Here is a 27,138-nt window from a genome sequence, read left to right on the forward strand (position 1 = left end):
ACTTTAAGGACAGCGTATTTTATACGTGATTTAGCCTGGTGATAATTTTATTTTATTATTTATTTTCAGTATATCCAAAAGTAGTTTTTCTAACAATCCATTGTGGGCCCATTTAATGACCGGAAGATTCGAATTTTCAGGAATAGATGACATCCATTGTGGGCCTTCCTGATGGACGTAAGGGATATCATACACATATATCAAGTTCGCATGTGTGGGGGCGCTTGTTTGTTCCAATGTCCACATCCGCAGCTGCAAGGTTCATTGTCGTTGATTGACTAGCTGGACCTGCTGCGGGGATACTCAAAACCAATGAGCATTGCACGAAACATCAAAAGCTGCTAAGCTGCCCAAATGGTGAGCGATCCATACCGTTCATCAGGTCAGGCCCCATCTCAAATCCCTCAGCCCAAAAGTCTGGGTGGTCCGCTCTTCTGGTGTGCCGTATATAAGTGAAAGACCGGTGAAGTTTTAACCATCCATCTATTTGTACACGTGGGGTCCACTTGAAAAGAGGATCAGCCTATTTTAAGCCAAGGTAATCTAGATAGAAGGGCCCACCTCATGAAGAACTTGGATCTCACGTACGTGTAGGAGGCCCACCAGATGGACAGCTCTGATCACGAGCCACCCAGAAATTGAGTTTTCGCACTGAATGTGAACGATTGACCGATTTCTGTCCTTTTGGAGTCTTGGCACCAGGATATATTTACGTGGTCCATTTACAACCACCAAATGGGCGGTTTTGTTTCGTGGGTCATTGATTCGGTGCACTGAAATAGGTGAATCAGTAATTGCGAGGCCGGTTATGTATGTATTTTATATCCATGCCGTCCATCCGCACATCGAAATCTCAGGTGGACCCCACCACAGGAAAAAGTGGTGATTGAACACCCACCATTAAAAGCTTCCTAAGGCCCACCTTCATGTTTATTTTACATCCAAATCATTGATAAGATCATACGAATCTAGATGAAGGGAAAGCAAAAACATTAGACTGATCCAGAACTTTTGTGGGTCCCAAAGAAGTTTTTATGATGGGCAGTCAAGTTCTAATTTTTCTTGTGTTGTGGTCCATTGGAGAGTTATATATAGTTCAGTTTTTGGATTATGCCCTGAAATGAGCTAGAAAAACGTATGGACCGTATGGATATAAGATTCATACATCACATTGAACTCTACGGTCATCGACGCACCGACCTTGGTGGTTTCGAAGTCTACTGAATCCACGTCTGAAGGACTTGTCGAGACCGGATGAATACACACGATTTACGGTGCTCTTGCGGATCATTGCCTGCGCTCTCGTGGATCATTGCCTGCCTGCTTTACATTTTATATTGAGACAACGTGGAAAACGAAAAGCAGGTGGGACTTTTATGGTGGGGGGACGAGAATGCCTATAGAAATGCTACGGCTATTCGCGCGAGAAGAGAGTGAAGAGGTGAACTGCGGCGCACATGCCAATTTCATACACGTGTACGAGATCCTGGCCGACCAATAGATGGGGCAGAGCGTGAAAAGTCACTATCTCATAAAAATCAGGCCAAACCACTGTTCAAGTAAGCCCTTCATGCATGAGGAAGATGGATAGTTGGAAACAAAAACACCAATGGCCTACATCGGACGTAGCCTGATTCTTGAGCCATTGGATGTTCGCTACGTTCCCCACTTGATGAACGGTCCAGATTTTGTAGCCGTGGCTTGTAAATAGCCTTTCGTCTTTGTTAATATGATGAGCTGAGCACTCATTACAAATTTGTAAGGTGGGCCATCGTCACATTTTTTCTCCGCTGCTTTGCTTCGAGAACAGAGAGGGCGGACCGAGTAAGACGTTAGTGGGTGTTTCCCTCACCGTGGGGCCCATCTCGATGAATGTGTTGTATATCCACGCCGTACGGATCCTAATCTCAAGTGAACCACACAGCACGGATTGAATGCCCACCGTTAAAAACCTTTTGGGCCACAAAGGCTTTGGATCAAGCTGATATTTTGTGTTTTCCCTTCATCCAGGTTCATGTGACCTTATCAACAGGTTGGATGGCCTAAAAAGTTACGTGGGCTCTAGGAAATTCTTAATGGTGGACGTTCAATGACCATTGTTTCCTGTGGTGTGGTCCACTTGAGATTTATACTTGCTTCATTTTTGTGACTTTACCCTAAAATGGTCTGATAAAACTGATGGACGGCATGGATATACAACACATAGATAAAGATGGGCCCCACAGTAGGGAAACCCCACTAACATGTTACTCGGGTAACACTAGATCCGCTCCCGATAAAAGATGCGGTAATCTCGGGTTTAGCCAATAAGATGGCTTTTTCATGGGGAAACATTATCATCATTCAACGAGGTGGGCCCCACTTACAGCAACGTTCACTTTCGATCACCATCATCTGATGTATGACGGTCCCATAATTCCAATCGAACTTTATATCAGTAGCTATAAAGCCTATAGTCGGGGATTGGCTCCAAGAGTATGGTACACCTCCGGATGCATTTGTCATGTGATTCGTCCTAATATAGCCGTTGGATCTGTGATCATGTTCCAATAATCCAAACCGTTTATATGACGGGCCTCGCAGTGAATGTGTTATATCTACGAAAGGAAGTGTAATATCCACGAAAAAGGAAAGGTTCTGAGATTGAATGCTTAAACCCTTTGGTCATTTAATGTCCTCTAAAATTTGGATTGTATCCTTAGCCTTTCCTTTGTGGGACACTGACCAAAAGTTTGGGATTTTCCAATCTTGAAGATTTTCGAGACAGCCACCATCAGCTGTGTATATCAGCAGATCAACGGTTCAGATCATCAAACATGACCTAAGATCTGAGAGCTACAGCCCCGCTTATCCTGTAAAGAGGAATTACACAATATCCAGTCCAACGGAATCGGATTGCGGAGCGCAGCACACAGCACTGATGTCGGAGCCACCGTGTGCTACTACTAAAAAAGCTCCGTGGGCCCACCATGATGTAAGTGTTTTATCAACACCGTCCATCCATTTTTTCCATATCATTTTATAGTACGGTATAAAAATGAGGCAGATCCAAATCTCAGGTGAACCACACCCTAGGAAACAGAGGTGATTGAATGCCAACGTTAAAAACTTCTCGAAGGCTATGGTAAATAAACATTACAGTGGCCCTGTGAAGTTTTTAATGGTAGGCGTTCAATCACCACTGTTAAAATGATTTAAAAAAAAAAAAAAAAAAACAGATAGAAGGCATGGACAAAACACATACATCATGGTGGGGCCCATATTTTCGTGGTAGCTCACAGGGAAGCAATCGTAGTAACTCTGTCCACTGAGATTTATATATTGTATCCACTCCTTCCATCCATTTTAACAGATAATTTCATGGACTGATTCCAAAAATGAATCATATCCAACGACTAAATGAACCACACAACGGAAACACTGTGCATTGAACATCTACTGTTGAAAAATTCTTTGAGGGCCACAAGAGTTTCGGATCAAGCCTATATTGTGTTTTCCCTTTGTCCGTGTTTTTGTAGTCTTATAAATAGGTTGGATGATAAATAAACACCACAGTGGGGCCTAGCAAGGTTTCAATGGTGGAAATCATTATTCCCACGGTTTCCTGTGGAATGATCCACTTGAAGCTCTGGATGTTCTTCAATTTTGGGCTCAACCCCTAAAATGATATGAAAAAAGGGACATACATTCACGTTGGGCCGCACTCAATCTTTCTTCCCAGCGAGCCCATTTTTCTTGATTTGGAAGACGGGCGCAGACCTTCCACTGGGAAGGGAACTTATCACGGTTGGAGGCACTAGGAATGAAGGAGGCTCAGCGATAACTAACAGGTAATCAGGAGTTTCAGGAGTATTACCTAAAATAACCCCGAACCTAAAATAATCAAGTGTTTTCCATGGCGACGACGTAGTCTTTCTTACTCCACGAACTTCAAGTAGACAGACAAGCTACTGTGAAAGAGGAAGAACGAAGCAAACAAGAAAATCCGAGCTGAAAATCCGATTTCAGCTCACAGTACCGACTTCTGTAGCAGTACACAGGCGGTCGCAGGAACTATGTCGGCTTGTGGGCCCATGGTATTGTAAACATGTGGATGAGTTTGAAAAATTCAGCCAGTTTTTCAGAGCCATACATTTATTTTGCAAACAGTAAACAGTGGCCCACATGACCAGTGATGAAGATGAATAGGATAAGATCTATCGTGCCATGCTTGTACATGCATGACTTGTGCATGAGCTTTTTTGCAAACTCGTGTGGATGAAGGCGCTCCTAGCGCAAGTTTGAAAAAGCAAGTTGCTTCTCTCGCATGCCTCTTCACCTTCCGTGCGTAAGCATTTCATATGAAATTCTTCCGCTGGGATGCTAAGTGGGTCCCACCAAGATTTAGTGATAAATCCACGTCATTCATACATTTTAAAAAATAAATTTATGGTATGAACCCAAAACTGAGGTAGATCAAAATCTTAAATGGGCCACACAGTGTTGATTGAACTCTCACCATTAAAAACTTCCTGGGGCTACCAAATTTTTGGATCAAGCTGAATTTCTTTTTTTCATCATCCAGTTCTATATGATCTAATCTACAGGTTTGATGTCAAATAAATATCACAGTGAGCCCTAAAAATATTTAACGGTGAGAATCATTATCACCGCCGCTTCTTGTGGTGTGGTCCACTTCAGATTTGGATCTACCTCAGTTTTGAGATAATGCCCTCAAATGATAAGAAAAAACGGATGGATAGGGAAGATTTTTCAAAAACATCGTGGTGGGCCCCACCTAGGTGGTGATAATGATTTGAGGGCATTATCCAAAACTGAGGCAGATCCAAATATGAAGCAGACCACACCACAGGAAGCAGCAGTGATAATTATTCTCACCGTTAAATATTTTTAGGGCTCACTGTGATATTTATTTGACTTCCAACTTGTAGATTAGATCATACTGACTTGGATGATGAAAAAACAAATTCGGCTTGATCTAAAAATTTAGTAGCCCCATGAAGTTTTTAATGGTGAGAGTTCAATCAACACTATGTGGCCCATTTAAGATTTTGATCTACATCAGTTTTGGGTTGATATCATAAATTTATGTTTAAAAATGTATGGAAGGCATGGATTTATCACTAACATCTTGGTGGGACCCAATTGCTATCCTAGCGGAAGAATTTCAACACATCCTTCGGAGGGTGAAGAGGCGTGCGAAAGAAGGAAACTCACTTTTTCACGTTTGCGTTCAGTCAGTTGATAGGAACTCTCTTTCTCTATCTTTCGGAGGGTGAAGAGGAGTGCGAAAGAAGGAAACTCACTTTTTCACATTTGCCTTAAGAGCGCCTTCATCCAAACCGTCAACCTTATCCGACGGTTGATAGGATCTCTCTCTCTCTCTCTCTCTCTCTCTCTCTCTCTCTCTATATATATATATATATATATATATATATATATATATATAACGGTTGATAGGATCTCTCTCTCTCTCTCTCTCTCTCTCTCTCTCTCTATATATATATATATATATAAACCAACAAGAAGAATGCACTGCCGGAATTGGGATTTGAGGGAACATCCAAACGCGCCCTAGAAGAACTAGAAAACTCGATCAATGTTGAGTTCAGCACATGCTATGAATAAGAATCTATAACCAATCATAGAAAATAAAGTATGGCATTACCGAAGAGCATGTGTAAATCTTATGCAGCTCCCTTGTGGGAGATGTACAATACACCTGACTTTCATAACCTTACAAAACCACGGTGGGGCCCACTCCACTGCTCAATTCAAATGGATCAAAAGAGGGCCCATTGATCCGACGCCTCATTTGACAATGATAGGAAGGCATTGTTCTCAACACAACAGCTTTTCTATAAATTATCAAAACAGAAAACATGCCAAAGGCTCTTGGGAAGTGTCAGATGCTTGAGATTGGTAGTCCTGTTTAAGAGCTGGATCTCTTCAAGTAAGCCATCACGCCGAGCCCTGCGACAAGAGCTGCCCCCGCTGCAACAGCACTGTATGCAGCGGCCCAAGCATCCTTGTGCGCATACTCCATGCTTCCAGACCCACCACCGCGTTTCCTTCTGCCATCTGAGCCCGAGTAATCTAAATGCAGCCTTAAACCCTGTTGGAGAACCACAATTCAAATCAAGGTTTATGATAGATGACATACATTCACACATGAAGGATTAGAAATGGTTTCTCATTAATGACAAGGAGGGTCAGTGGTTTGATGATCCAGACCACTGGCCCAGTCGGCCCCACTGACATGTACTAGCCAGAAAATTCACCTCGACAGAATGATCCAGACCTTTCTATTTGTGGCCTGCAAATCGATAGTTGAAAAGAGAAATAAAGCAACTGACCCCATTCAACTGAGAAAAGGCCCAAGGATGGTAACTTGGGCCAAGTTGTGTCTATGGATTGATGATCCAGACTGTCAGTCCACTGGGCCACACCAATATGGACTACTCACAAAATGACCTTGATAGAATAATCCTGACATTTCCATTTGTGGCCAGCAAATAGATGGTTGAAAAGAGAGATACAGCAACTGACTCCATTCAATTGAGTAAAGGCCCAAGTTCAGTGACTTCGACCTTCCAATCTGCGAGATTTTTGTGGCATGTCAATAAACAGTATGATGAAAAACACCAATGGTCTGGATTAGCGAACCATGAGCCCCAATTGTTGAGATTCAAAAGCCCAATGAATTGTGCAGAGCGTCGGTGTAGGATCATATGATTCCACTCGTGAGAATTTAGGCTAAAGAGGCAACTGCAGCAACAGCATAGTGTTGCAAAGGTGTGGGAGATCCGAGCCATTACCAGGTGGGACTCAACGTGAACATTGCCCGGTGCCAGCAGCCAGGCCCGTCCACTTATCAGATGGGACAATTGGTGATTTTTCAACTGACCATTTTCCTCACACTAGTCTGGCCCTTCTGATGAGTGGATTGGCCTAGTTTGTAAGCTAGGGCATGTTCACAGCAGACCCACCTAATCATTGGCGCAGACCTTTCGCACGAGCTGCATTGGTACGTGTTAAGGCAATGGACAGCAATTGGATATTACAAGTAATTTTTCACGACAACATTAAAATCAATTAATGTTTTCAATTATTTGTTACATTTTCTATTTTAAATTTTTTTAACAAAAACTTTTCAATGCTCTTAGTAAAATAATATAGGTAACAGTATTAAATTAGTTTTGTTGCTGTTTCTTTACCTTTATACTTGATCATTGCCCTTTTCTATTGCTTTAAGTTGCCTTTGGTTACACCAAATATCATAAAATGTACGTCAAATTTCATTTTTAATCAATTTAATTTGATGCAAAATATCATGAAATCGGTGCAACCAAGTGTAATCTTGATTTAAAATCAAGAAGCAGTGCGTAGCTAAAGCCTCACGCTTCATAGGGGTGAACACAACGCTACAGGCAATTTACTAGTGTTTCCCCATACTCTTATTGACAATGGAATTGTGACTCCTCGAATGTGATCCCAGATATGGCCCCACTCACACAAACTACTAGATCTACTACTAGTGTGAGGTTCCCACCTGGTTCATTTGGCCTATTGTTCTTGCTGTCCACATATGATCTGCTAAGCAGTTGGTGAAGGGATCGTCACTCCATCTAGATGCTTTTAAAGATAAGTGACCCTTATTAATGATGGTAGTTGATGCAGGACATGAAATTCAAGAATGATGTGCAAGATTTTCAGGCTTTAGATCACACTAGTTCAAAAACAATTACACAAAATTCTATATCCCACACAAAAGTTCAAACACTCAATCAAGGGGAATCTTATGCGGATCCAGGCCTACACATGCTAGGGCCAGATCAATCAAAATTATATACCAAACAAGAATCAAATGAGGGTAAAGTCATCCACACATGCATGAAAATAATTCCTCCAATCCAAGGGATTCAGAAATTTCAATTCGGAGAACCCTAGGGTTGAAGAAATGACATAAAATTGGGAATTTGAGTAATTTAGGGTTAGCTTTAGGGATTTTGGGTGAAAGAGGAGTGAAAGAGAGGAGAGAGACGAACCAGAGAAGTGCCGCACGTGTAGACAACAACAATGGCCCAAACGCATGTGCGTGTGATCCCGGCCGCACGTGTGTGAGGTCCACTATTCAGAGAAAGGACACCTTGGCCCTGGTCGGCCAGGGATGGACTCCAAAACCTCCAAATCTCAACTCGATCCGATGCATGGTTTGTGCGTGGTGCTCTGCCGAAGTTTCAACTCTCCTGTAGGACCAGATTCTGGAAATCTGCTATGGAGAGAAAAATGCCTGCAAATATTGATGGATTTGCAGATGGAATGTTTGTAGGAGAACAGAAATATGGATGGAAGAAGGTGGGGGCGAATCGGGATAGGTGTGGCTTCGCACCATGGTAGTCAACCCTTCGAGGAAAGGAGAGTTTCGCACCCAATTGAATCTCCACAACTTAGAAATTTAGAGGAGCAGAAAAACGCAACAATTTTATTAATCTTCATTGAGAAAAAAAGACTACAAGGGGTATCTATTTATAATAAAGCCATATACCACAAAACTCGCGCTATGTGCACAACCTATTACTTGAAGACGAAGTAATAAAAAATAACAACTAATCAAAACAATCTAAACCGTCCATGATATTCCTAATAACAATAATAAGCAAAACCCAAGGTACTAGGTTAATTAGAATAGTGGGCTACGATCATGAGAACCTCATGGTGGGATTCAAATGACTACCGGGTCCACTCCAAAGAACTAAAACGCAGTCCTCTAATTAGGAGGCCCCCCTGCATGTCGTCATCGATCCAGATCGATGGTGAGCCCTCCTTGTGTACGTGCGTAAGGGGGTGTGCGTGTGCGGTTGATGTCTCCATCAACTCTCCTTGGCTGCAAAGATTTCGCCACTAGCAAAACAAAACTCCTAGACCGCTACAAGATGTCAGGATCAAGTCTCTAAAGCTCCTCCTTAATGAGTCACATACTATCTGAAGCTAGGCGTGACTGCTACTTAACCAGGTACTTTTGAAATCCGCCATCCGACGTGGATATTATGTGATAATCCAGAATATCCTCTATCTCCTCTCTGAGTGTGGAAAGGGTAGGTATAGGAGGTAGAGGCTGGGAAAGTAGGTCCGTAAGGGTAGATATGAGAGGTAGATGTTGGGACGATGGGTTGGAAAGGGTAGGTATGGGAGGTAGAGGCTGGGAAGATGGGTCGGGAAAAGGCTATGGATCAAGGGAAAAGTTTGGGGAATAAGGATGGTTAGGCGAAAGGCTGGACAATGCATCAGTGGCCTCCTGAAATGCAACTAGATCCTCCACATTGAATGTGAAACTAATTCCCATAAAGGGTGGAAGATCTACCACATATGCATTAAAACCGTTTCGTTTTATAATTTTGAATGGTCCAATGCTACGGGCATATAATTTACGAATGGCTCCCCAAGGGTACCGCTCTTGCCTGATGCGGACCATCACAAAGTCCCTTACACGGAATTCCTTGAAACGTTTATGTTGGTCTGTAGAAAGTGTGTAATGTTCATTACTAGTCATGATCTTCTACCTGATTTTTTGATGCCATGAATGAATATAATGCGCAAAAGACTCTGTAGACTCTGACGGCCTATGGGACAGTGACATAAAGATAATATCAATAGGTTTCCTAGGTTTATAACCAATAATGACTTCAAAAGAACTTTGAGTTGTGGACTTATCGACAAAACTATTAAACGCAAACTCAGTTATAAGTAGTATGGTGTCCCAAGTCCTGGTGTGCTATATATCCCTCATAGGGGGAAACTCATCCAGTATATTATCAGGAAAGATATCACGAAACACATTCATTACCGGAATGACCTCAGTGGGTAACTCCACACTAGCTTCTGGTGCACTCTCTTTAGCCACAAGGCCGTACATGTCGTAACACTAAAAAATGTGGTCCATGTCTGCCAACCAATCTTGAAAAGCTTTAGGGTCCAAGTGGCCATCAAACGTGGGGGCATCTACTCTAACTCCTTTGAGAAGTTATGCATCGGGGTCATAATGATCTTAATATCCCTCACGGGGTGGGTGCATGGGTGCGCGCCCATAACCGATTCATTGGCCATCTCCATTCCTTAGTCTATCCTCTTGGCCACCTGTCTGAGATTGGGCATCTTCCCCAATGGTGGGGTTTACCTTGGCGGAGGTCTCTAGTTGGGTAATGCGCACATCAAGTTGTTCAAAGCGTTGGTCCATACGTTGTTTCAAGTGCCTACCCAAAGACTCAAACTACTGGGTTAGCTTGTTCATTGACTCTTGCAATTGCTCCATGTTTAGTGTAGGGTGCAAGCCAAAACCACGACCCGTACGTGTGGGCATACAACTACTAACTCAATTTAAGGACCTTATACCACGACTATATGCGCCTAGATAAGACTAAATACTTTTATAAGACTCTATATGGAGAAAATGACACAATACTACTCAATTTCCAGCAACCTATTTGCCCAAAAAAATCTGTCAACAGAAAATCCAGCAACTTATATCAGAAATTATGGACCTCTAAACAGCTCTATATGATGATATTTGATGCATAATGGACACAAATAAACTAAACCCTAAACATGCAATGCATTCCCTTACAAGAACCCTAAGCTCTGATACCAAATTTGATATAGGACATGAAATTCAAGTATGATGTGCAAGATTTTCAAACTTTAGATCACACTAGTTCATAAACAATTACACAAAATTCCACATCCCATATAAAAGTTCAAACACTCAATCAAGGGGAATCTTATGCGGATCTAGGCCTACACAAGAATCAAAGGAGGGTAAAGTCATCCACACGTGTACAAAAATAATTCTTCAAATCCAAAGGATTCAGAAATTTCAATTCGGGGAACCCTAAGGTTGAAGACAGGTCATAAAATTGGAAATTTGAGTAATTTAGGGTTAGGTTTAAGGATTTTGGGTGAAAGAGGAGTGAAAGAGAGGAGAAATGAACCAGAGAAGTGCCGCACGTGTGGACAGCAGCAAGGGCCCAGACACACGTGCTTGTGATCCCGGCCGCACATGTGTGGGGCCCACTATTTAGAGAAAGGTCACCTTGGTCCTAATCGGCCAGGGATGGACTTCAAAACCCCCAAATCTCAACTCGATCCTATGCACAGTTTGTGCGTGGTGCTTCGCCGAAGTTTTAATCCTCCTGCAGGGCCAGATTCTGAAAATTTGCTGTAGAGAGAAAAACGCCTGCAAATATTGATGAATTTGCAGATGGAATGCTTGTAGGAGGAGAAATATGGATGGAAGAAGGTGAGGGCGAATTGGAATAGGTGTGGCTTCGCACCAAGGTAGTCAGCCCTTCGAGTAAGGGAGGGTTTCGCACCCAATTGAATCTCCACAACTTAGAAATTTAGAGCAAAAAAACGCAGCAATTTTATTAATCTTCATTGAGAAAAAAAGACTAAAGGGGTGCCTATTTATAATAAAACCTCATACCCCAAAACTCGCGTCATGTGCGCAACCTATTACTTAAAGACGAAGTAATAAAAGATAACAACTAATCAAAGCAATCTAAACCGTCCATGATATTCCTAATAACAATAATAAGGAAAACCCCAAGTATTATATTAATTAGAATAGTGGGCCACGATCATGAGAACCCATAGTGGGATTCACATGACTATCGGGTCCACTTCAACGAACCAAAACGCAGTCCTCTAACTAGGAGGCCCTCCCTGGACATCGTCATCAATCCAGACTGATGGTGGGGCCCTCCTTGTGTACGTGCGTAGGGGGGCGTGCGTGTGGGGGTGATGTCCCCATCAATAGTTTTATGAGACAATTGATTCCTTAAATTCTCCTCATACGCCTCCCCCATATGGCGCCATCACAATCCAAAAATCTCATCATCTAGCATACCTACGCTACGTGAATATTGTGAAAAGAGCCGTGGCCCTTGTTTTTAATACCATGAGAGATTACTTGCTGTCAAATGACAACTATTCCCCAGTTGCCCATTCTGTCAATATCAATGCTATTTTACCTCTTTGTGTGACATGCCATGGACATACCTAACAAGCGAGTGGTGGTGGATAGCCTACTTGAAATTTTGATTCCCTTCGACCTTATCTCTTTCCCATCTCACACATTCCCCATGTGCCTCCAATGCGAGCTTCACAACCAAGACAATATGGCCATATCATTGGTTGGCATTGACTCAGGCTCCAGACGCCTATCATGCAGCATCACCCTAGCCCCTTCCCCCTTGCTAATGGATTTCAAATCTATCGACAATTACCAGATCTACTAACCAGCATTCCTAGTTAATTTCCTTTTGCACTTTAACAAGAAATGAAAGATCTTAAAGAATCAGTGACACCTAATCTATCATCTCCTTCAATGAACCAATAACAAGCTTAACCCCTGAAAATTCCATCTCCTCCCCAACCATTGTAGATGCATCAACTTCTAGCACCTCATCTATGCAAGATCCAAGAGCCTCAAAAGTTTATATGAACCATGCTTGTAGCGGAATGCCAAATAAACACCCAAACCACCTTCCCCCACCCGTGTCAATGCAAGGTTTCTACTTCATGGGAATTAAATTCGTACAGTGGAATTTTGGTTATTGAATAAAAATAAAAATAAAAAATAAAAGAACTACGGAGAAGTGAAGAAAATAAAAGAGACAGGGCAAATGGTCAACAAAGAATTCTTGTCATCAATGACGATTCTTTACTTCTATGGAGGGTCTTGCTTGCATGGACTCATCTTAGGAGAGCGATGGAAAGGCTCGGAAGGGAAGGAAAGGCTCAGAAGGGAAGGAAAATCGAGCAAATCCTCCTATCACAATATTATTGGAGTCTTTGCCTAAAACCCAGGGTTGAGATGATCTCCTTGCCCTTTGGGTTTGAGGAGATTTCCAAGTTCTTTAAAACCAACTTTCCTCTCCTCTATTCTTGATATTGCTCTTTTTAGCTATCTTTTTTTTTTCCTCCTTGTTTTCTTTCTTTCTTTTTGCAGTGACTCTCTAGGGGTTTTAGTGTTCTCAAAGTAGGAGATATGAGAAGAGGGGGAGTAGAAGATCGGATCTAGCAAAAGACACTTTTCCGGGCAGAGGTGGTCCTACTTGTAGATTTCGGGAGTGGCTTTCGGGTAATTCTATTCAACTAGAGGTGTTTTATGGATGGGGGCCACCTGGCAACAGTAGTGGGGGTTAATGAAGGAGCAAAAGGCAGGTAATGATGGCTTAAAAAGCTAAAAGGTGTTTAGGAGATGGAAGGCCTGAAAAAAAAAAAAAAAGGCTACCTAGAAAACGGGAGAATGTAGGAGAGATTGCATAGGCATTTCATGGCATACGTGCCAGCCTGACACACATGGCAGAACCAGGCCACCATGAACCTGCCCTGGCCCAAAAGCCAAGACGAAATGCAATTTGCAGTTGCATGTCTGCAGCTAGTCACTTAACATAAATGCTAACACAGCAAACATGCTAGAGACTAGGCCTTTCAAAAGGTGGGTCCACTGTGTATGTGCCTCAGATGAAAAATCAGGCCAGTCCCTCATCAAGTGGGCTAGAAGTGTACATCAAATGTGGACCTTCAGTTGAGTTTTTAGTTGTCCTTTTCATACATTTATTGCTCACATGAAAGCAGAAAAATCTGAATTTTGGCCAGCAAACATACACAACAAGAACTACCTGGTAAACAACTTTGATCTCCTCCAAGTGTCAGATTGGCATGTATGGTTGTGAACAGGTTGTCTGAGAAGTGAAGTTTGAGCATCCTTAAGAGAAACACAGGGACTTCTATACTCCTCAGCCATGTCAATGTGACCCAATGGGGTACAAAGGACAAGCTATCAACAAGCCGACCCAGGCCTGGCCAAGCAAAATCAAATTTTCGAATAGCCGGGCAGATAGGCCAAGCCCAACAAGTTCAAAATCTCAGCTCAAAACAGCCTAGGCCAGGCCCATTGACATATCAATACAGGACCCAGGCAAAAGATAGCAAAGGGCACTACAATCCCTCTAAGCAAGAAAAAGGCAGAAAATTAAAATGTTGGGATCTCATCAATTTGGAGGATTTAAAAGAGAGAATATGAAAGGAACCATCATACCTTCCAACCAGCTAGCCTAGCATGGTCCACAGCTGCTGCAAGGTCGCTGTCCGAAGCAAGTATGACTTTATCATGGTCTTCATCTTCATACTGCAGAGTATGATCACAAACAGGAAGATGAAGCAATACGTAAGACGAAGAACAGGACAGTAAAGTTTCTCCCAAGAAAATTATAGGAACTCAACCCAAGCATATGCATAGTGTCCACAAGCTTTGAGTATATACAAGTGGGCCCATAATTCGGTGATGCCAAACTTTGGTCTGATGGAACTCAGGGGGATGAACCACACCTCAGAGAACTCCCTGAAGGGAAAATCCTAATCCATCAGTAGCTTGTCTGCAACTTTCAACATTCATTGGAGAAAGGACCAAAGAGTAGGATGGCTAGTATCTTTCAATTCCATACTATTTGGGTGTGGTCCATCCATACTGGTGCCCAATACAACAATGGTTTGAATCGCCAAATGTGGACCAAACTTGTACAAACACAATGTCTCAGGATTCCATGCATATCCTTCGTCCAAAGCTCCATATAATTCCTCTTCTAAAAAAATCTCAAAATGTGATGTATGATTTCAAATTACCAGAATTTGTGGCAGGTGGTTCCTGTCAATATCGTCGCCCACCCTTTGAAGAATGGCCGTAATTAGATCTGTCAAGCTCCGTGTATCTAAAATCAAAGCAGCAGCAAACACCAATTCCACGATCTTATCAAACAATTTAGGATTCCAAAAGAACTAATAAAATAGCTGGGAAACAGGATCCATAAAGCCAGCCCCAAATAACTGGTACAAGGCTATGATGATGATGCTTTGTCTAAGAGAGGGAATCAAAAACCACATACCACAGTTGAATCTATGCATTCGTCCCTTTCTATCTTCAAGCTTAAAGCCAAAGGTAGTACCCAAGCCTGAAGATGGAAATGCAGACCTCCCAGCGTCTGTTCCTTCGGATGCCAGTCTCAAAGATCCTTCACTGGAATACAACATCGAATTGCTAAATGGAGAATGCCAAAAAGGATAAAAGCATTGTTGAAATCTAGCAGCAAGTATATTGGAGAGATTTTAGGACCCTGATGGATCAGGAAGTGTAGTGTTTCACAATGTGCCGGTTCCAATATCCAGCCTTTCTTGAGAACCATTGGTGTACTTCTTTCTTAGCCATTTATTTGTAGGCCACTGAATGCAGGGTGAGGATCTTTCAATCTGGGAGGCTTTTGGGGCATTCATAACCCATGGTAGGTTGCATCAGATCAACAGTCTGGACCCCTGGAACATGAGCCACACTCATACACATTGAGCGCCTCAACATTAAAAAATCCTGGTTCATTAGGACCCTGTAATTCCTCTGTATACCAACCAAATGAACATGGTTGGCAAGGAAATTGTGAGCGTATAACCTGTGTGTATCTTCATCATCAGTCAAAGGTCCCAAGGCCATAGCAGAATCCCAAAACTTTTGCATCATAGCACTAGCTGCCTCATTTCCAACTCCTCCAGTATTTCCCACCTGCCAAAAACATTGGATTTAAATTAGACAATGTAGTGGAAGAATAAACTGAATTGAATGAATTGCCTTTCAGTTTAACTAAGCATCCAAACACATCTTTTAATCAAGTCAACAAAGCTATTTCTATGAAGTTTATTATTAGAATTTTCTCAGAAACTAAAGCCGCAGGTCACTAGGCAAATTCCCATAAACTGGCCAAACATTCAATGCGTATTGTTTTCAAGAATGTTTATCAATAATTTATTTTATAAAAAAATGGATGATATCAGAATCTGCAAATTTTTTAGTCATGAAAGAGATGCCATGCTACCGATAATATATATATAAATCATCACCATCTAATCCTTATACCAAACTAATTACGGTCAGCTACATAAATTCTGTTCCACCATTCCACTCTATTACAAACCATATCCTACTGGTAAAAGAAAAACGGTAGCATGCTGATTGGGTGGTACAGATGCATCGTCATGTTCTCCAATCAAGGGCCTATAGGCATCATATTGATATGATGAAGATCTTTCTATAAATTGATAGGAATGAGTGTTCGATATAGGTAGGGGATAAGATCCATCTGCTCTCTCTCTAAATGTATGGAAATATGAAATGCAAATTTTTGGCCGAGCGAAGAGATTCCAGCGGGCGGCCCTGGCTTCTGGCTCTCTTGATCAGGCCGTCGTATTTTGAGGAGGCGACTCCCGAAGCAGGGGAGCCACTCCTAGACCAGCCCTTTGAAGATGTTCAAGCAATCATTGCTCAGATCGTCTCCCCTCAACCTATTACATTCTCAGGATATTACATGCCAGAAAGAAAGGAAAAGATTTGATTCATGCACTTTCCCTTCTCTTCCAGACTATCCGAGATGGACTACTTCTAGCTCTGCCCGGCCCTAACTGAGTGAATTGATCAATCACCACCGTCCCTTATTTGCTTGAAACCCTAATAGTAGTCCAATTGCCTCTAGTCTGCTCTGGGAGTCGCTAGTCAGAGAACAAGCGGGGGGTTTCTAATCATCATTTCTCCGATCGTCTCCTGAACGCACTAGTGGTGGTGTGGCAGATGCAATCAGAAAACCATCTGTTCCTATCAAAAGCTTTTCACTCGGTTGGCAATTAGCGTGGAAGGAACTATAGAATACCTGGAATCTCACAGAAATATTCATTTTTATGAATGAATTGTTCATTCAATTAATTTCAAATAAGTCGTATCTCGCTCAGACCAATCCCGCTTTGGAGCCATTCATACTATTAAATAATTTTAATAACGGTAAAATTATTAAAATTTTGGTGGACCTGTATTCTTTCATCCCATGAAACAACATTCGGCATGAAAGTGGTGTGTTTGGATGTTTGACCAAAGTTTACCAAGATGGTTTTCTTTTTCTTTTCTCTCAAAAAGCTTGCCACATAAAATCAGTCCTGGTTATGATTGGGAAAGGAACTCCTTTTCTATATTCAAATCCAAACAGACAGGCCATTGAATCCTTAGTAAGGTCCACATTGGTCTCCATGCTGGCTGATTGAGTGACCAGGCCCATCTATCCAGCTTGGAAATCAGGCCCATCAATCTGCCTAGACTGAAGGTTTGACCACATCAAGGGTCCAGATTCAGCTGATGTAAATGAGGACCCAGTCAATGGTCTTGATGGATGTTATACACCAGATCAGTCGGATTGTGGGGCTCATATATCCAATCAGCAGCCCACATTATCCATTACTTGAATTGTGGGGCCTGCAGGTCCAAGCCTCACACTATGTACATACCATCAATTGGTCTGGGAGGTTTTGTACAACAGTACAGGCCTCCAAACCCATATGTTTGGCCTATGATGGAATGATTATGAAATTTTCAAACGATTAAATTCTTTCCTCATTGTTTCTCGTGATTAGAAACTCTTTCTAGAGCTGAGACTCTTCTAGAAAACCATAGGGCAGAGATTTCTGTGGGACTCAACATATTTATCCCCTTCTCAATTCATTTCTTTATTTTCCTCTGTAATTGGAGTGATTGAGAAGGTTTAGAGCAAAGAGAGGTGGAAGTGGACCATGTATTCATTTTTTTTTTTCACTTGAGCTCAATTCCATCTTATTACTTTGTCATGCACCCATGCAAATGCACACCAGAACGGATGCTAGTCTGTTTTTGCTGCATTGTTTTTGTCCCAAAACTGATTTGGTGGACACCAAAACATGCCCTAAGATATCAAAGTTCAAGCAAAGTATCAGACAATCCAGTAAACCTGAAGGCAGCAGTACATCAAACTAGCAAGCCATTAATAGTTAACTTCACAGTCATTGTTCCATCACCGAACAAGATGCAATCACAGGATGATCTCATGTAATTTAAGAAATACATATAAGCTAACGCAAGAGCATGAGAAGGCCCATGGACTTCACAATGGCGACTTACTGTAGCTACTGCAGCATGTGTGATATGAATCACGTCCATGACAATAACAATGCCTCCATCTGTTGAATATATCCAAACTTGTCAGAAAATAAGGGTGAGAAACCATAAGCCAGATAATTTAAAGATTTTTCTAAAATAATCCTTTCTAACATATAAAGATACCTCTATCCACGACAGGAAGGTGTAAGAATTTCCCATCATGCATTATATGCAGAGCATCTACAATTGGTGTATCAACTGTTGCACATTCGGGATTCGGGGTCATGACCTGTATATCAGAAACAGAAAAGTTGAGATAAGAAAGCAATGGCTAACTTACTTTATTCACATGAAAAGCATAAAATAATGAGTGTTTGGATGCTCAATTGAATTGAACTACAACAATGCAATTCAACAAAGTGGAATCGTGAAAATAGGGCTAGCCCCACTCCATTCAACGAGGGACTAGTGCCCCAAATTGTAATTATTATTGTTTCAGGTCCAACTTGAAATGGATGGAGTTCCAATTAGGGGTTCGGTCATTATTTTTTAAGAAGAATAGTGCCACCTCGACTTGGGTCCTTTTTCAATAATGAGTTGGCAAAAGTGATTCAGCTCGATTGTGAATCCAAATGCACCCTAACATGTTTCGCATAAGCTGCATTTGAGTCAAGATTGTGAATAACGGCATAGTACCTCAAGTAGGAGATGGCACTGCTTGTTATCATGGCCTTGATGAAGTAATGCAGGGGAATTAGTAGAATTCGAAGAGGGTATAATAGGCTTTGCTCTGAATTTGGAATCTGACCTGGCTCAGATAGATTTTTTTTTTATGTGTGCAATTCCTTTGAAACCCAAGGATATTCTCATATTTTTTTGTACATATTTCTTCGTACAATCTCGTATTTATTTCAGAGAATACAACTTTTGCTTGAAAGTGAACAAAACTACTTACAGGATTCCTTCTGTGTTTTATGTAAGCTGTTTGTGAAAACCTATTTTCAAATCTAGACTAGGAAATACCATACTCAATTTTCACTTGGACTCAAAAGCAAATGCACTGCATAGAATAAGTCACAAAGTGCCACCAATAATACATGTGTGCAATGACACAGTGAGGAACTACATACCTTCTCTACAGGAGTGGAATCTGAAGAAAGATTTTGTGCTATGACACGCATCAAAATATCCTTCGAACTGACAAAAATAAAACACATTATCACCAAGAACCACTTAAAAAAGGCAAAACGAAACACGTGTTATAATCAAGAATCACTTAACAAAGGCTATGTTCATGGATGGGACTAGAAGGGATTTGGAAGGCACGGACAATCCGCATTATGCAGGTTTCCATTTTTTTCTGCTTCTTTTGTCCAATTGATAAGTGGGAAGGTCCTGAACATATCTCACTTCCAATTATGCTCAGCCTTGGGAATGAGGAATTTTCAAATGTAGCCCAAAGCATGAACTGAGCTCACAGAAAAATTTGTGAAGTTGGAAAATTTTTCCTTTCAAGAAGATGGTAGAAGAGTAGATCTAGGACATGGGATTTGAAAGGCACAGACAACACGCATTAGGCGGGTATGCGGGTTTCCATTTTTTTCCACTTGTTTTGCCCAATTGATAGGTGGGAAGGCCCTGAAGATATCTCACTTCCAATTATGCTCAGCCTTGGGAACGAGGAATTTTCAAACATAGCCCAAAGCATGAACTGAGCTCACAGAAAATAATAATAATAATAATAATAATAAAAATAAAAAATTGAAGTTGGAAATTTTTTCCTTTTCAAGAAGATGATAGAAGAGTAGATCTAGGACATGAAACTGTGAATGTGCTCACGTTAATATTCCCCGCGGTTTATTTCCGACCGTTACAACTGCTGAACTTAGCCTAAATTCAAGCATCTTCTTTGTTGCAGTTAACACTGAGTCAGTTGGAGAGACACTTACTACCCTGAAAAATGCACTCTATCAATCAAATCGATGTCAAGGTGTTCCTTCCCATAAATACTTATAAGAAGAATAAATAAATATAAATGCCAAATGAGGATATACCTACTTTGAATTATCTGTGATGATGGTGGATAAGGAGGGCCTGAACATTCGCTCTCGAAGAGTTTCAATGAATGTATTAGGACCTGCAGAGCAAAGCAGCAGTTGGATCCTCCATCATACCTATGTTTCTTAGTAGCTCTAATCCATTTAAAAAATAAAAATAAAAAAAACTGGAGTTTCCTTAAGCCAAAACACACATCTCCCGACACACTTCTACATGCAACCTCATCTGCCATCTTGGCACATGTGAAAGAGCCATGCATCTCCACACCGCAGTGTAGATAACCTCACTGAAAAGCCAAGAAGATCAAATCATCAGGTGGGCCACACGTATACGGAAGCAGCAGACATTTATGTTATCCACCTGATGCGTGGGCCAGCATGACTTTAAGACCAGGATCTTTTTTTCCCTTTTCTTCTTTTTTTTTTTTTAGTGAATATTCAGGTCTTCTGTATGGAGGAGCCAATCTGATGCACGACCCGATATCTGCCACAGATGCTGGGTGTAAAAGGGCATGTGACTTTCAAAAAGTTTATTTATGAGAATAATAATGAAAGAAACAAGCAAAAAGTTAATCTATCACCAAGGATTAAATATGGAAGAAGCTGGACAACATAAGCATAAAATCATGTATTTGCTGTAAAAATGCCCACCCACCAGAAATAGAAGTCCCCCAATTTTTTTCCACACCTTCAACAGCTGCTGCAATGGCTTTGCCCTTTTCAGCTGCCCTTTCCATACGCGCAATAGCATCATACAGGCACTTCGCTATATCAAGCAAAGCAATGACCTCACCATTCTCCACTACAGGCAAATGTCTGAACTTTCCTGCAGAAATGAATATCAGCTTAGTTATTTTATAAGGCAGATGTTTCACAGCCAATAAATAAAAAATAAAAAAATGTATGGCTTCAGAGGCATTCACGAACCTTGCACCATCTTTTGCAATGCTTCAACAGCCAGTGTGTCTGAAAGAACAAAAACTGGGTTCCTTGTCATGACTTTCGAAACAGGCGTTTCCTGAAGATTTAGCTCACGAGCAACAACTCTTGTTGCGACATCCTTTAAAAACAACAATATATTAATAGATTCAGGTGCTAGAAATATAATTAAATGGGGCAGATAGAGCACAAGAAGAATCATACCAACCTTGTCAGTTAGGATTCCACAAAGTAAAGCATTCGAGTCAGTTAGCAGTACAGCATCAACCCTGCGAGCAGCCATCCGCCGGCAAGCATCATAGACAGTTGTGCTATCAGGTATTGTCAGGGCCTTTGACAATCGCAACCGCTTGACTGTCCGTTCGCCAGTTAGCACCCTGTTTGCAGTATATGGAGAAATAAAAATGTGTTCGGTATATTGCCTTATGTTACGTTTGTGTGATTAGTGACATTCTTCTACTCGTGGTCTGCATATAGGACCTATGGTAGACTGTTATCAGGATTCCGTGGCACTTTTCTGCCAAGTCCAAAGCACAACCATCCTCCATCCTACAGCATCTAAAAGCCTGTAAATCAATGTATAGCCCTAAGGGGTCTTTATTTGCAACAATAATGCATGTGCATGTCATTTCTCTTGTCAAATATAAGTTTATAAAGTACCCAACCCTGAAAAAATAGGATGACTAGGCTGTTAAGCAAACAGTCAAGCAAAAAATTAAATAACTGTTGACATAGAGTTTCGCACTCTTATAAAATGGACCTCACACATCCAATTGCACCGCTTCTTGGGTGAGAAATATGGGCCCCACAGGCCTATAAATACCTCCTTACACTCATTTTGAGGGAATCCGTTCAGAGGAAATCAGATACACTTGGACTCTCGTATCACAAAGGACTTCAGGCACAGACGCTCATCAAGGTGAGCCTCACATGCCTGAACACTCCCATCCTCCACTGGGAGGGCTTTGCGCTATGCACTAGGGCCGCCCCTCAGGGGCAGCCATGGCGGCATCCACCGAGCTCCCAAAGGATAGGGCTCTACACCTAGGCGCAAACATATTATAGCATATGTGCCAAGGTGTGGAGCACTTCCTCTACCCATCCAAGGGCCACAGGCACAATGGCTTGAGAACAGCCTCTCTCCCAATCTGACTCCCTACGCCAAGGCACAAACCTACTGCAACATCTACGCCAGGCAGAAATTTCTGTCAAGATGGCAGGCACCAGAGGGCTGATCTCTACTTCATCTTTGGCATGAGAGACACATCACCCATGGCATTATAGGACTGATTCAAGCTTGTGTATGCTAAGGCTATCACGAGTCTCCCCAGCCCAATCAATTTCCAAACACTCTAAAGACAAACAACCGTAGATTAGGGTTTATTATGCTATTTTGTAACAAGGTAATCTCCTCTAGTTTTGCCTTTTAATAAAGGGTTGTCCTAGGAATGTAATTAAGGGCATGTGTTAATCCACAACCTAAAACATATTCTCTTTTCAGATACTAATGAAAGTCACTCGGCATGGCATATTTTGGGTACATATTCTGCAAATCCTTGTAAATAGAGTTATAAATCATTAATGTCATTCTAACATTAAACCCCAACAAACAAATGGCATTTTGTTATGAACAAAAACAAAAATTAAAAAAGAAAAACAACATCACTAATAGAAGAATTGGTGGATAAACAAAATATATGATGTGAGTGTGGGAGTGACTTATAATCAAATAATAACACATTTTTTGTTTGGAAAAGTGTGGAAAACCCACTTGGAAGCATTCTCACTGGGAAGGTCCATATATCGCAAGAGAACTATGTTTAGCGCAGTAAAATGCCTCTATCATAGAGGATGAGACCTTTGGCATTCAAAGGAATGTCATGAGTTTGAGTCATGAATACTTGTGTTGGTCTTGGGGCCCATGTGCGAATGTATCTCAAAATTAGAATGGAATGGAGCAAAGCCTGGGCCCACACACATTTGCTAATAAAAAAATAGTGAGCCCTGCTTAGCAAGTGGCCATAATTAGATCAGCCAGCGACCATTTTGCTCACAGCAAATATAGAAACAACCAAATGCACCCTAAGGTTTGAGGAAGCTATGCTAGTAAAGATGAGTCAATGCACGGTTGGAGAGAGCAATTTGATTCTAGGAATTGAGAAAAATGGTGGCAAACCAATGGTCTTGATTTCTGAACCATGAGCCCCACTAGTCATAACTCAAAACCCAAGTATATTGTGCACAGATATGGGGTTGAAAAACCTATAATTCCTGATGTTGCAGAATGTTTCTCTTCATCGAATGGATTCATGGATGTTAGCATAGCAACATCCAAATCTAGTTTCAATTAGATTGTGGCAAAACCCTTTTTGGTCTAGAAAATTTAAACGACCCAGATTTCAAATGTGCTATCTACCCATGGTCCCATACTCGTAAAGGGGACATCAATTACAGACCACTATTGTGTTATCCAATGATGCCGGAAAGACCACAATAATCCTCACCAATAAGTAAGAACAAGGACCCCCAAAATCCAAAAGAGAGTAATAAATGAAACCTCTTCTTGTCCACCAAACACAGTCCAATTTAGAAGCAACAAGAAGAGAGGAGGTGAAATTCAAACACCATGTAAAATACCATACATTTAACTTTCCTAGCGTGTATCAAAAAGTAACCTTGTGAGGCACAAAATCTTTGACACAAAGAGACATAAAGCAAAAGTCTAAGCATCAAAACCAGACATTCACATTATCAAATAAAGAGGAGACAAACAATGACTGACCTGAATTACAGGCGGAGCCCATTTTTCAACATCCCAGCACCTTACGTACCCCACAGACAATGTGGAAGTAACTTGAAAAATACTCATCCATCAAACAAACCTAGCCTTCCTAACCTTTGCCTACGAAAGGACATGTAGTGGTTGATATACAAACAGAAAGGATCATCAATCCGATGGCAGGGATTGTTTGAAGGAGGAGATTTCCAGTCTGTCGCCCATACATGGTGGGCCCAACAGTATCAATTTGGATGGGTCATATGAGCCCTAACAACCAAGAATGCTAATCCAAGCCAAGCATTTTATAATGCCTTATGACTAAAAGAATACCTTGTCATTATATTATTTTAAGTATATAAAATGCAAATAATAATAATAATAATAAATCATACCACGATTTTCCCAGACATTCGACAATAAGCATATAAAGAAACAAAAGTAACTTTAACCAGGAACCAATATCTACACTCACCCTAGTTGATGTTCTGCCAGTCATTTTCCATTTTGGGAATTGGAACAGTACAAAGTATATACTCTTTCAATTCCTAATTTAGAAAAGTGGGTGTGTGCAAATCAACCAAAGCAGGTATAGACATAAAATGCCTAATAAACAACCATAGCAGCAGCAGATGGGTGTATGCAAATCAATCAAAGTGGGTGTAGAGATAAAAGCCCTAATAAGCAGCAGCAGCAGTGCTGCAGCAACAACAACAAAACCAGAGCTTCTAGAGAACTATAATTTGGGAATTGAAACAGTACAAAAGGGTATTCTTTCAATTCCTAATTTGAAAAATAGGTGTATACAAATCAATAACGAAGTGAGTATACACATAAATTCCCTAACAACAACAGAGAAATTATCCACTGCTCCAAGAGCACTGTGAGTTATAGAGCTCCTACTTGCATTGGGACAGTTCAATTGATCTATTCGCGCAATCTATCACATTCACATCCATTTAACAGGCTACAATATGAATATCACTCAAGTTGGATGATTCCAACCTGTCCATTTTTTTTATTTTTTTTCTAACACACGCACACACACACCTCCACACACTCACGCCGAAGTGGGATTTCACCACCTATGGATGCTCGAACCCTTGACCGGGTGTTGAAACTCCTAAGAGTCTACCACCGGAGCAAGAGTAAGGATCCAAAAATATACATATCTTTCATAGCCATAGATGGGGAGATTAGGAATCACTGATAAAATTTGATTCCTTAGAAGCAAAAGCAATCCGCCGCAACAAATAGACGGCTCAAATTATTGACGACACCTTTTTCCTTAAATGATCTTGACCGTCCATTTCATAGTTTATTGATCAGATTATTAGAATTAGTAATAATAATAATTATTATTATAGTAATATAAATCTCCATCTATGTAAGACAATATCGATAATAAAGCCTTTCTAGTTATTATAATCAGTTTAAGAATATCAAATGCGATAAGAAATAAGAATAAGAACAAAAAAAATCACAATTTGAGCATCCAAACATGTCTTAAAAGAAATTCCAAAAATAAAAATAAACTTACGTGGAACGAGACGACATGGAATTCTTCCACCCGCCATCACTGCTTCCGTTCTCCAACGACTTCTTCTTCCCCTGCGACATGCTCTTCCTAGAAGGGCCTCCCTGACCGTTCATCTCTGCAGGCTCGGGACAATCTCAGCTGCCTGATTCGATTCAGAGCACCGGATGATCGATTGCCTTCCGAAGACGAAGGTGTATCGGATCCCAATCGAAAATCCCGATTCCGACGATGCTCGCTCGACTATTTTTTCAGCAGCTCGCCTGGACGGGAAACTCGACGGTTCCGATCGGAGCCTCCGGTCAGGCGGAGAATATCCGATCGTCCACGTCTCGTTTCCGATCAGAGACCTGGCGGATGGCTGATATTCAACGACGGATTTGGGATCGCTTGCATGTCGGCGTTTTTACCACCAAAAAAAAAAAAAACCACGAGATTTTGATTTTTCAAGGCTCCAATTTCACAGGACAGAAGATTCATCCTCCACCGCAAGGTTTTGAATTATAAAAGATATGATATGGTAGTTCTTGTAGTAGAACCAGATTATGGTGGGCCAATGCCCCAAAAGTACACTTGGAAGATTTAATTACATTATAGACCGTCCATCTAATTTTAATTAATTTGGATGGTAGAATATTGGAAACGGATTCGGATTGGATGATTCTATTCATCTGATCTTTGTCCTCCAAATTTGTGTATGAAATCAAAGTATTTAGAATAAGGTTAGGTTAGATGTGTTTTAATTGAAAGAAAATGAACATCCATGACTGTCCCCACTAGATAGACGGTTTAGATTGATATATTATACAGCCACATGTACTGCGTATAGATAGTTCTACCGTAGTCGATCATAACGTATCTAGCGTTATCTTTAAGATGAGACGTTTTGCACGTCTGCATCTTTCTTAAATGGTGGCAACTCATCCACATGGCTCTTGGTATAAATAGACGCCGTGTTGATTGTGCACATCGCGGAAATGGAAATCCTAACCATCCAGTTTGAGGTCGTCACAATGAACGGTTAGAAAGGTAACGATCAAAATTTCCAACTTCCGAACTCAACGGCTGCTATCACTTTGTTCAAATTGTACGGTCGCTGTGAATTTTCCATAATTGGAACAGTCTAATTCGATGGGTGTGCAGTGTAGGGCCTTCCGGAACATTTGCTGATTTGGGACTCGTGTGAAAGATCTGGTCTGTTCATGACATGGGCCGTTCTACTCATCATGTGGGCGTCCTAATCAGTGGAAAATTCTGATTTTTGGGCCAGGACATGCGTAACGTGACTCCCACCTGATGGATGGCCTGGATCTCTCACACGTATGCGGTGTCGCACGTCTGCAGAGAAGCAACGAACGTATCGCGTGAGCTGAGTACACTCGGCGATTTTCATTCCATGGACGTTTATTCAACGGGGAAGTTGTAATTTGATACTCTGGCAGAGTTCGATGGTTGATGCACGACCACTAAGAAATTGTACACGTGGCACAAAATAACTGAAATAAACCCCCAAAATAGCGGGACACGCACCATATTCTACCTGGGTCATTATCCAAAAGTCAGTTTGATTGAACGAACTGAATAATGGGAATGAATGTAGACAGTTGACTCTTTTTCATTTTGACCGTTCATTAAAATATTAAACGATTTAGGAGCCATCTAAATTGGGGCCCACTACGTGGACGACAAAGTTGACTTTGTATGCCACGTGTAAAATCCTCTACTGCCTGCGGATCAACCATCACACAGCAGATGAGGAGAAATGTAGAGAATTACTCAACTCCCAAAAGTGCGGACGCTGATTGGCTACTGACCCGTTCCGTAGCAA

The 27,138-nt window shown here is 41.3% G+C and overlaps 1 protein-coding gene across 1 annotated transcript; it reads right to left on the reverse strand.

Annotated features, from left to right (window-relative positions):
- Positions 1 to 5,645: 5,645 nt before the first annotated feature.
- Positions 5,646 to 25,778, reverse strand: LOC131246753 (CBS domain-containing protein CBSCBSPB5-like). Its single transcript, XM_058247140.1, has 14 exons — positions 25,314 to 25,778; positions 21,206 to 21,374; positions 20,986 to 21,118; positions 20,714 to 20,884; positions 20,060 to 20,138; positions 19,841 to 19,954; positions 19,132 to 19,198; positions 18,185 to 18,290; positions 18,023 to 18,081; positions 15,504 to 15,613; positions 14,949 to 15,079; positions 14,689 to 14,774; positions 14,105 to 14,194; positions 5,646 to 6,115 (listed from the first exon to the last, which is right to left on the reverse strand). Exons 1-14 carry the CDS (start codon positions 25,424 to 25,426, stop codon positions 5,933 to 5,935), a joined length of 1,611 nt encoding a protein of 536 aa, XP_058103123.1. The 5' UTR covers positions 25,427 to 25,778; the 3' UTR covers positions 5,646 to 5,932.
- Between the last annotated feature and the right edge of the window lie 1,360 nt (positions 25,779 to 27,138).

The sequence above is a fragment of the Magnolia sinica genome, chromosome 5, assembly GCF_029962835.1.
Source record: "Magnolia sinica isolate HGM2019 chromosome 5, MsV1, whole genome shotgun sequence".
Taxonomy (NCBI): domain Eukaryota; kingdom Viridiplantae; phylum Streptophyta; class Magnoliopsida; order Magnoliales; family Magnoliaceae; genus Magnolia; species Magnolia sinica.

Coding starts and splice junctions, on each gene's coding strand:
- LOC131246753 (XM_058247140.1), bottom strand. CDS start 25,426: ATGAACGGTCAGGGAGGCCCTTCTAGGAAGAGCATGTCGCAGGGGAAG. Junction 19,955..20,059: donor ATCATCACAGATAATTCAAA/GTAGGTATATCC, acceptor TGCATTTTTCAG/GGTAGTAAGTGTCTCTCCAA. Junction 14,775..14,948: donor AATGCATAGATTCAACTGTG/GTATGTGGTTTT, acceptor CTTTGATTTTAG/ATACACGGAGCTTGACAGAT.